Here is a 12007-nt window from a genome sequence, read left to right on the forward strand (position 1 = left end):
AAGATTTATGAAAATGTCTGGATTCTTTTTCAATGGAAGAATTAACCCATTTGGAAATATGAAAGATGCTAGTCGAGTACATAATGGGGGGAGAGGATACAACAGTTATAAGGAAAAACAACGTCAATCACTGGTTTTCGTGAAAAATAGCCAAATATCTAAGAAATTAACTTAGAATGCCCTTTTTACATATTTTCAACTTTCCCTTAAGAGAATTCTATATGAACTGAGAGATGGGAAATACAGTTTAGAGGATTGATATTCTCTTTGTAAGAGGTCCTATACATTAACATGAAGAAAACTATTACAAGCCAAAATGTAAAGGAAGTTACTGAAGAGGGACTGCCAAGATAAAAATATTACATTAAAGACAATATTAAGAAAGAGTTATCAAGGGAATCAAGATTTTAGCAGAAATCAAAAGAATGTAATTCAGATACAAAGGCCAGATATGGAAAACAGACACACACAAAAAAGAATATAAAATAACCAAATTAATACATACAAAGAAACCAAAGTAAATGAGCAACTTGGACTCCACTAAAAACTGGGTGCACAGACCAGGTGCACCGGGAGGGTATAGGAATAATTTCCCATTTGGAATTACTAATAAAAAATGAAGCTGTATGTATTGTCGAGCTTGCTATACCTCTCTCATACAGAACTAAATGAACATGAAGTTGCATACATTGTTGTGCTTGGTATACCCCACAGGAAGTTGATAAGAGAGCACCCAAAATCACATACAACAGATACTACATGTTTTTACAGCCACACACAAAATTTTAAATCATTTCATAGATTGGGAGTCAAGATAATTGCAGCAAAATTGGGAAAGACAGAATGACAGACAGACAGACACACAAAATTGTTCCATTATATACACTCATTGAATGAAGGAATTATATTAGAAGCAAATTGAAAGCACAAATGAAAGGTAAATCAATGGAGAAAACATGAAGAAATAGTCATACAACAAAAAAGTATATACAGACAAACAATATAACTTAAACTGCAACAAAATCTTCAGTTGAACTCAGGTTCTTCAGAAAGGTTAACATCTTCAACCCTGTCACTCCTTAAAGGTCAAGTCTGGTGAACAAGAAAGAATATCTACACAGTGTTTATTATAATTGGTGTTGATGATTGGTGTTGATTATAATTAGGAATAGACATTTCCATTTATGTCAATCAGATCAAAGAGACCAATAATAAAATGTTTTACATGTACTGACCTTTTCTCCTGGGCGTCCTTCATCACCAGTTTTTCCTGTTTGTCCTGGGAATCCCTGTGTACAAAAAGGATAAAGGTCAACAGATTGTACCAATATATTAAGCAGCACTCCAGCTAAGAATCATGCACAATTTGATTATGGTTGGAAAGCCGACATGTTTTTATTTTTGATATTTTGTTTAAAATATCATAGTAAAGAGAAAGTAACATGTGGCTTTTCATATAACCTTTGTTCATAGGAGATAAAAATTATACAGAATGTGCTGTAGAATTCAAAATTAAGGGAGACAACTCTGTAAATGACACTAAAATGCAATAGAAACTGTTGGATTCTCAATATTTGAATGGTGTTTGCTAGGTTGCTTAATAAATTCTTTTGTACAAGGCAATCATAGCATTTGCCACTGAAATTCATATTCATGAATTTATGAAATAATAATATTAAGATGTATCATTCTATTCATAGTATGATAGTAAAAGTAGAAGACATTTCTTTTTTTTTTATTTGGCAAAATTATGCTCTGCTTTGATCTTAATTGGAGTTCTAAAAATAAAAATAAATACTATTGATCATAATTATTCAAGTATTTATCATGGTACTGCATAAACAAAACTTACCCTGTGTCCTTTTGGTCCAGGCATACCGGGCATTCCAGGCTGTCCAGCATTTCCCTAAAATAAACAGATAAAAGATAGTGTATAGAAATGCTCCAAGTGATTCTTCCAAAATATTAATAGACAAGAAAATATTGCTTTCAAGTACATATATAAGAGGCCAAACAAAATCCCAATTTTGCTCATGTTATTAATTTAACAAAAAGTTTTATGATATTTATATTTGATTTTAAATAAACTATTGTGAAAACTATCACACAAAATTTATCTGGTTTAGACAGGTGTTTGCATTATCAAGGTTAAAAATACATCTAAACTGTTTTTAAGGGGCTTTAAAAAGTGTCTGGTTCAAACAGGTGCTTGGTTTAGATAGGTTTCCCGTATTATTGTTCCATGTTCATGTATTTAGCATTTTTTTGTCACTTTAAAACAATTACAACAGATTCAATATTGTTTAACTACAAAAAGCAATAAAAGTGTAGACGAGGCTTTTTTCTTCCTGCTGATTGTTTCATGAGCTTAATGTCTAAGTTCAAATCAAATTCTGTCTATTACATATTCAATCAATACCTACCAAAGATCCGATGGGTCCAGTTGGTCCTTGTTCTCCGGGCAATCCTTCTTCTCCCTAGAAATAATATATAAAGAAAGCAATTCAGGTAAATACACACAAAGCACATTTTTTCATAAAATGTTCCCAGTAAAAAAGCTTTAAAATTTTCAAACAAAAAGATGGGAGAATGTAAGATTGCTATGACAAGTAGAAGTTGTGTTTCTTTTTGTAGTCGCATGTACTTTGCAGCTGCAATTATCCATCTAATAGTAGAAGATCCTATATTTGATTAGGAATGAATTACCACATAAATTTTTGAAGCTCTTTGACAAATGCTGAATTTTTATGTGATCTTTAAAATACTTACGGGTGATCCTGGTGGTCCACTTGGTCCTGGGAATCCTCTCTCTCCAGATGGTCCCTGTTATATATAAAGTATAAGATTACTAATCATGAACAACTTCTTCAAACTTTTTATGTACAGACTGATGAAAAATATCAGAATTAACTTGAAAATATGTTAGCTAATAATGCACCATTGGTATAAATGTGTAAACTGAAGTATGATTCAAAATGTAGGATTATCAGAGGACTGTGTACAAAGTTCAATAACCCCTTATAATGATTTTTAACACAAACAAAACAATTTGAACAATGTAATTACTTTATACTCACAGTAATTTTAACTCATGGGGCATTGGATAAAACAAAAACTAAAAATATCCCTTTTTTCCTTGTTATACATTTGAAAGATTTTTTTTTTATAGCCAACCAACAAAATGAAAATTGTGATCAGGGGCAATAACTCTTTACTTACTGGTTGTCCTGGTTCTCCTGGTTCCCCTCTTGGTCCTTGGTAACCAACTGGTCCCTACAAATACATAATTAAGTATACTCGACGTCACATACAGCACATTTTCGAATTGAAGCTTTACTTTTTAAACTGTCGGGACTTACCGCTCGAGTTGTCTCTCTTTTATTTAATCCGAAGATAATTCGCATATATGCATGACGTGTTAGTACCAACGAGTCGCTTATTGGCTTAAATTGTGCGTTACAAATCCTTATGGGAAAATCCCATACTAACATCCACCATGTTGGTTTCTACGGGACGATTTGTTTACAAACGAAGTTTGTAAGTTCCCGTCAAACTCCGGTGACAATCGTCTACTTGATCAACTTCTCGGTATGGTACACTGTTCATGTAAAATAAATCCAGGATGTCCGAACTACGCCGAAATGCATTCTGGGTTTTTCAGTTTTTGGACAAACCATTTAAACGTAAACAACATCTCCTAACAACCCGATCACTGTAAACATGGCCGACTTTTGACTATGTAAATATTGGGACTGAGAATTAAAATCTCACAAGAATTTAAGGATTCAATGTTCAGGGAGAAGCTGTTTAGCCAAACAAATAAGCAAGTCATTAAAGACAATTTAAACCATGGTAGGTGTCAATAAAGTCGTAGAAAATATTTTATTCAAATTTTAACAGTATCTTATTTATGTGGCACCAATATAGTATTGCGATAAGAAAAAACATAAAACCATAACTTAAAATATAAATTTGGAAAGTATTTGGCAAAATGTGATCAGATTGTAATTGCAATAACATGACATTTTTTTTCTGTTACATTACGGCTATTGTCTCTGTTATAAAAAAATTAAAATCACTTATCAATTTCATATGTCAAACCTGGCAAAATCAATAAATTTCTGCATTATTGGTATTTCACATGATTCATGTAAGTTGGCTTAACTCTTTACAACAATTCACATGACTTATACTGAATGTAAAGAGTGTATGCATTATTTGAAGTAGGCAACTTAACTATATAGCAGCAGATAGAAAATAAGTTGAAGTACATTTAAATTGACAGGATGTTGAACCCAGCCTAGTGGGCAAGGCATGTAAAAATACAAGCTCCAAACAGTGTCTGATGTTCAAAATTCACTCCAGCCACCGCAGCTAGCCCTCTCAGAAAATGCAAGAATCTTACAAAGTCAAGAAAAAGTTATGATCTTATACGGCATTATCCAATTGTCAAACAACTTTTGACTTAAATAATGCTGGTGAATTTCGAAAAGCCTGTCTGCAGTGGTTAGTAAGAAAGGACACGAACGTCTGCCACTGTTTTGAGAGTGGTAAAATCATACCTTGCCTTGAGGAATGTGTACATAATGTGCACAATTTTTTATTTCTATTTAAAATAAAGCATTCAAAACATCATTCATAAGTTTGCATGTCCAAAAAATTTTCTTTTACCAAATTCATTTAACAAATTTCATTCAGCTAGCTCTCATATTAACATATTTAAGAACAAATTTTCACATCAATAAATGTAGTCATTGAGAATCACTCAAAAGAAACAGTTTTAAACTTACAGGTGGTCCTGGGGGTCCAGTTAATCCTCTGGGTCCTGGTCTACCCTATAATGAAAACAACAATCACAAATGACTTAACCTTGAACTTTTACACCCTGACCCTACCAAGGTGATAAAAAAAAACATACATTCCATGACAGAAATTTAGTCAAATAATCCCACCATATGACTTCACAAATGGACATCTTGCCAAATGGAATTAATCTGCCTTTCTTGTTACACAGAGAACAATGATTTTTTTTTAAGTGCAGCAAATTGGCTGAGTAGTTGTAATTGTGCATTTTGTACTAGAAATAATATTCACAAATTTGCAACAAAGAAAAGAAACTCACTTACTTCATTAAGGTAAAATTTGCATCAAAGTCATACATGTCTTGTGAACACATTTTACTTGTGAATCATGATGTTTATTATAATTTACTGAGAAATAAATGATAAAAAAAACTCACAACAACATAGCCATTTACTGGTCCAGGTCCGACAGCACCGTTCCAAACTCCAGCTTTTTCATCATTAACCAGCTAAAAACAACAAAAAAAAATATAAAAAAAACACTGATTCAAGATCACCAACAACTCATATTGATTAATGGCTGTCAAGAAATACATTATTTAGTAACTTAAGTTTCTGAATTTTTGCATTAAACAGGGCCTATAGAAGAAGAAACAACTTTTTATAGATTTTTTTGTTAATTTAATTAAATTCCTACATACTTGTCCATCTAAGAATCAAACAGAAACAAAAACAGAGAAGCAGAGAAGTATCATGCGGACCTTTAAAACTGCAAAGTCCTAGGTACAAAAGAAAATCATATAAAATAATTAAATAGAAGCAAACATGCAAAAGACTTTCTGAAGACCATAAACACAGTTTTTTCAAGAATAAAATTCACAGCCTCTTCAATTCTATCACGCCAAAAAAATGGCTGGTGTCAAAAATTGCTTGGTAAAAACCAAAGATATAAGAGATGAGAAGATGATGGACAGAAGATAAAATTTTATAACCCCTTTCGTGAAAGTCAAACAAAGTGTTAAAGGTTAAAATTTTCATTACAGATATAAGGGGAGATAACCCCAGAAGATAACTATAGCAAAATGTACTAGAACTCTGTTTATACCCTTACTAATAACAAATAAGAACAATTGTACTCTAAGAACCTGCAGTCAAGGGCACACATACGGCTACTTGAACCAAGGGCACATTGTAGATTTTTGTTTTTAAAATAAACAGCCTCTGAAATCAATATCACTATTTCTCACTCAAGCTAAGATACACATGATAAGAGTCAAATAATTAGACAATGCAATTTTAAAGGCAATTCATGACTAATCATGTTTTTACATATCAACATTAATACACATATAAATGTCAAACAGATGTTGAAACAAAAAATGAAATACAGATGGAATCAAGCCTTGGTAATGTTATCTTTATGTGGGAACATTGCTAAGACAGACTGACCTAGAAAGACTTCTATTTGTTATATTTCCTGCTTTTTTTTTTATAGTTTTAAAGTGCAAAGCTACACACAAGTAAAAAGCTTAAAAGTAGGAGGAATATGAAAGTTTATGGCGCTGCATGCATGCAGATTGTTTCTTTTTTTCTTTAAAACAAATGTGAGGTAATATTTACTGACTGTGAATATCAGACTTCCATTGTGCAGAACCATGCATTTGTTTGAATAAGTGGACTAGTTTAAACGGAGATAAATCTTTTTAATGCCAATGCCATATGCATGATATGCAAATTAATGTAATCTTACAGATTGAAGCCAATAAGGTACATCACTTATTCAATATTATTCTTATCACTTTTTTTTAGTAGCAGCAGCATTTGATTTCTAGTGGTTAAAGATATCTAGATTTATATAAACAAGACAAGACAAATTATACATGTACTTATATTTTATTTCATTTTGAAAAACTAACTATGACAAAAACTTCCATAAGAATTTTATCGTTACTTAATCTATTCAATTAGAAGGGCTAATGGTTAAACATTTGTAACAAAATCATACAAAAACAAGATATTATTTAAATTTTGAATCATATTGGAGCTAAGAAAAAGAATAACAAGTACTATCTTTAAAAATAAAGATAGCCGACGCAGTAAAATTTATTCCTTTTACTTATAATTTTCTACATTTCATTCAGGAAGTAACACATGGCATGCAATTTTAATTTTCGACTCTTTTGTACACCACTAAGTTATCAGTATTCGGCCAATCAGGAAACAGAATTGCGATCAGGTGACTTGTGTTTCCATGGAAGAGCGTATTTAAGGCAAACGGTAAAAAGCGAAACTATTCCAATGGCATCGGAAAAAAAAATTTGTGAAACTAACCCCTACTGAGTGGGTTAGCCATGACAGCATGGCTAAGGGGCAAGGTTAGTTGAATAACAAGACATAATTATAACTTACTACATTTGTAACCTCCTTAGTCATGGTGGCATGACTACACTCCCCTTAGCTGGGGTAATTTTATATATATAACTTTTTTTATTTATTTTCTTTAATCTAAATTAATTCCAAATTCAAGTAAAACCTAGTTAAAAATTATATGATTTTCATAGAATATATGAAAGACAAATTAAATATAAATATCCCTTACCTTTCCATCCACTTTGGGGTTCTTCAAGGACTTGTCGACCAATATGAGCTCTAGAAAAGATGACAATAAAAAATATTAACAAAACAATCAATACATACAACACATAAAAATACAGTAAACACCTTTTTATTTGTTGTTATCAATTTTCAAGATTAGTAACAATTTGTTTATACATGGATGGCATTAAAATGCATCACAGTTTTCTGATTTCCTGTTCAAATTCATGGTTCCAATGAACTACGAATAAACCCCACATATGAGTAACCAAAATATTGTTTTCTGTCCTACAGGAGATCACTTTAAAAAAGGTTCTTTTTTCACTGTCCTTTTCTTTCTTTATAAAAAAGAAAAGTGTGGCATTAGAGTGCTCCAGTTCTGGTCAATACTGGTATATTTTTTTATGTCAAATAAAATGGGAGTCAGTTCTTAGGTATTTTAAATGCTTTCAAAGATGAGGTATTCTGAACCTGATAATATATCTACAATGCCTCTTACAGTCAATATTGATTAAAACTTAAAATATACAGTGAAATCTGTTTAAACTAAACCCTTTTTGGACTGTAGAATTTGATTAATTTAGACAGGTGTTCAGTTCATCCAGGTTCAAAATACATTTGAAATGGCACAATGGGACTTCAAAAAGTGTCTGGTTTAGACAGGTTTTCTGTAAATCAAGGGTTTGCCTTAGACAGGTGTTCTGTTTATCAAGGCTTTGCTTTAGACAGGTTTCACAAAACATTGATAAAAATACTGAAACAACACAACAGAAGGGCAATTCAGAAATATAAGAACCCACAATATAATGTTGAACAACTGTTACAAATTGGCAAATAAGTGTCAGTTATGCTTGGCAACAATCTTTCAGGGACAATTGTATTTTAAAAAAAAATGACATTAGGCAATACTCTTCTAGCTAGGGCAAACATATTCAATATGACATATTATACTTAATATCATATTGGGCAACAATCTTCAAGGTGTAAACATAAAAAAAGAAATACTGAGTAAAACTGTACCAGGGGAGACATTTCCAGGAGTTATATTATACTATATTGGGCAACAATCATTCAAAAGAGTCATACCTTCACATACTGGGCAACACTGGCCTGGATGTAGAACCTCAGTTTGGCCTTCCAGACATTCTAAAGGATCACATGACTTGAAATCACAGTGTAGACGGCAATCTTGATCAAATTTACAGGTACGGCATGGCACATTTTCATCTGGAACAAATTCTTCTTCTACTCCGATGTCATTTCCCTGATATTTACATGCTAGAAAAAGGAGAAGAAAAGAAATTGATACATATTTCAAAGGGAGATAAATGCTTCTTTTGTTTGTATACAGATAAATTCACAACAGCAGCAACATGACTAATTAACAGATATATGTTGTCAAAACATTTCAGTTTGGTAGAATATAAATTACAATAATAAAGCTGTCAAGCTCTGAGAAGCTGAATGATTAAGACTTGCCAAAACTCTGAAAGATCTAAGTGATAAATAATATAATCAAAACAACTGGCTGAAATATGGTTTTATTTTTTGAGTCTCACACAGATTTGAAATGAAGGAAAATGGAAAGATCCACTTGTTTTGTATGATATTCTACAAATAAATTACGGTTACTTTTTAACTAATGAAGAAACAAAAGAAGTAGACAATATAATGCAGACTTTTGATTTGTATGAATAGATCAATCAAAACTTTTAAAGGAGGCCAAAAAAATTATAGTCTTGTTTCCAGCCACCAGCAAGAAAAAAAAATAGGGTGGGTAGGCAGGGCAATTATTTTATTTTTCTAAAACATTTTACATTGAGTTAATGGAGCAAGAAATAAACAGTGCTTGAGCCAAAATGGCCATAAAGTTTAGGGTAGGATGGGTAGCAGAAAACAGACATTATATTTTTTTGCCTGAGTAACCTTTTCTTGGTATAAGTTTAAGTGTTCATGTGCTGTCTATTAGTTTAAGCACTAACTAAAGAAGTGTCAATTACTTGAAATCATACATTAAATGCAGTGTGAACAATGCATCAACACTTCATTTGTATGTAAACTTTACATAAGAAACAAGAAAACATCCATTTTTGTGACATATTATTTGTTTCCATTAAAAAGTGCTAAATAAAATTGTCATACTGTTTCAATGGGTGACTGAAATTGATTACTTAGCAGTTTGAATTTTACAATTAGTCTATCCTATTCTAAAACTTTCAATGGGGTTCAGAAAGTGATCATTTGGACAAAATTTCTCTGACTTCAGTGCTTAACCAACTTAAAACTCTTTGTAAACAGTTTAATGTTCTTTGCTTCCAATGTGGGTTTGTCATAACCCCTGGATTCCCATGGCTAGAAAATTTCTGCATTCAGAACTTTTACATTTAAATGGCTCATTTCACAGGGCTGATTTTACACTTATTTTTGGTCCTTTCCTCAATAAAAGTAGGTCTGCTACTATAATGGGATAAATGTTGGACCCTCTTTTAGTTGTTTTGTTATTAATGTGCAAAACTTGAAGTGAGCAAATTATAACTGGGACCCCATTCAAAGCTTCTGAATCTGACCATGTATCAAGATAATTTATAGCCAATTCAGCCAAGCCTAAAATGAACTGACCTCAGGCTTACCAATTAACTATATACATGTATATAGCCCAATAGAATACTGGCAATAATCTGGCATAAATACATTCACTTCTGGCTAATTCTGTATGTCGAGGAGCTTAGCTTCTGGTGGTTTGATAAATGACTCTACCTAAAGGATATTTGGCACACGATTGTGCATTTGATCTTTTCACTGGCAGGAAGTTTAAATTAAGACTAATTATCATAGAATTGTAGAGGAATTATTAAAGCATCTTTATTCCACACCAAAAGAATACGTAAAAATTAATTTCACTTAAATGCATGTCCTATACCAACCTTTGTACCAAATTTAAACGCAGAAAAACAGGACTTAAGTTTCCAAGAAACGCATAACTTGAATGCGTGAATTTTAGATGAATTGAAGATGAGAGTTATTGGGAACGGGGAGTGAAATTGTAAGGATAGCGTATAGGGGAATGAAATGGTATATTACCGACGGTATCTCATTTTAGAAACCCATTGCATACTTAGTTGTTTAATTAAATCGACAATCGCAAAACATTAACATATATTTTCAATGCTGTTTTAGATATAGAACAACTTTAACTTGGCCTTTTTTTAAACGACCACGATATGAATATAGAAAGTATCACTCAAGCATTTCTAGCTTTCATGAATACACGGTTAAAAAAGATTTCTAGCATTGTTGATCAAACCAGGGAAACCCGAGTTCCACACATGGATTCACAGTCCTACTGTTTGTTAAATATGGTGTGCGACTTTATGATGCTTATAAGAAAGTAGCATTAAAAATCGAGGTATAGGGTTATTTGGATTTGGATTTCTGATTTCCGATATAACGGAGCACCCAAACATGCAAGTCGTCAATTTCTACTGCGTAAATGCATTAACCTGAAAAGTAGGAACCTATTGCCTCATTAAAACAGGGGTCAGTGACCCAAGGAAGGGGCCAATGACCCAACCAAGTTTTTAAAAAATACAAGACTCGGATCTTTAATTGAAAAATCAAAGAAAATGTTATCCCATGCACCGTACGGTCACGTGTCAGTAACAACAAAGCATTTTTGCAAGATCTTAATTTAATTTACTAATTTGCAGATCAAAGCAAAAACCAACACTGAAGTACATATGGGATTAAAAGGTAATTTCACCTTAAGCTATAGAAAAGCATTTAATTACCCGAGCAATGCCGTGTACAACAGAACAGGCTTACAGACAATTTTAGGCTCATTTGTAATACACCCAAAGAGAAATGCGCCAAAGTCATTTAAATGGCATCACATCATTTATATTGTCTTAATCGTCAAATCTAGAGCAAGTTGTTGTAGTTAGTAAAGAAAAAATACACATGCTGAATATCTAAGCTTACAAAAAATAGCATTTCATTTCAAACATGCAACCCTACCTTTTTGTGCATTAACGTTCCAAATCACAACCAAGAGTCCAAAAAGACCCCATCGCACTCGGCTTAGCATCATCCTGAGGTCGATGGTCTATATGAACATAAGGAATAAACACAGTTTTATGGAATAAAATTTCAAAGATTTTGGATGAAAGACTTCAGGCCTGAGCGGAACAGGCCGTTTATCTAGGAAGGGCCGTGCTGCCTTTTTGCAAAAGCAACAGCGGATTCCTAGCGTCAGTTTTTAGAAAACTCTACGCCAGCGGCCAGTCGCCAACTGCTTGAACAGTAGCACTCTTTGATTTGTACGGTAGCACAAGTTTCTGCGAGAGCCAATCATCGACCGGATTTCTCTGCAACTATCAATCAAAAGGTAGACACCCGAGAAAGGTTTAAGCTGTCAGTCATAAGACGTTGGATGCATCTTGAGACAATAAGTTCCGAGAGGTTACGAATCACTGTGGGAACTTTTGAAAAATTCACTCGAGCGAAATTCTATCCTGCTGACATACATTAAATCATACAGGAGTCATGTTAAAAAATTGGTAATCTGCATGACCTCTCGTGATCTTATGTCTACGAGTAACTAACAAGCGATT

The 12007-nt window shown here is 32.7% G+C and overlaps 1 protein-coding gene across 1 annotated transcript in view; it reads right to left on the bottom strand.

Annotated features, from left to right (window-relative positions):
- Nucleotides 1-11725, bottom strand: part of LOC148612614 (uncharacterized) — a 44542-nt gene extending 32817 nt beyond the window's left edge. Inside the window, exons 1-10 of the mRNA XM_088594227.1 lie at nt 11412-11725; nt 8484-8675; nt 7402-7451; nt 5240-5311; nt 4791-4835; nt 3220-3273; nt 2770-2823; nt 2424-2477; nt 1853-1906; nt 1236-1289 (exon numbers count right to left, since the gene is read on the bottom strand). Of these exons, the coding sequence (XP_088450353.1) occupies nt 1236-1289; nt 1853-1906; nt 2424-2477; nt 2770-2823; nt 3220-3273; nt 4791-4835; nt 5240-5311; nt 7402-7451; nt 8484-8675; nt 11412-11484 (702 nt within the window). The 5' untranslated portion in view covers nt 11485-11725. The remainder of the gene's footprint in view (nt 1-1235; nt 1290-1852; nt 1907-2423; nt 2478-2769; nt 2824-3219; nt 3274-4790; nt 4836-5239; nt 5312-7401; nt 7452-8483; nt 8676-11411) is intronic.
- Nucleotides 11726-12007: the final 282 nt, after the last annotated feature.

This window comes from Perna viridis, chromosome 7 (assembly GCF_037379345.1).
Source record: "Perna viridis isolate PV_CMFRI_1.1 ecotype Kerala chromosome 7, ASM3737934v1, whole genome shotgun sequence".
Classification (NCBI taxonomy): Eukaryota; Metazoa; Mollusca; class Bivalvia; order Mytilida; family Mytilidae; genus Perna; species Perna viridis.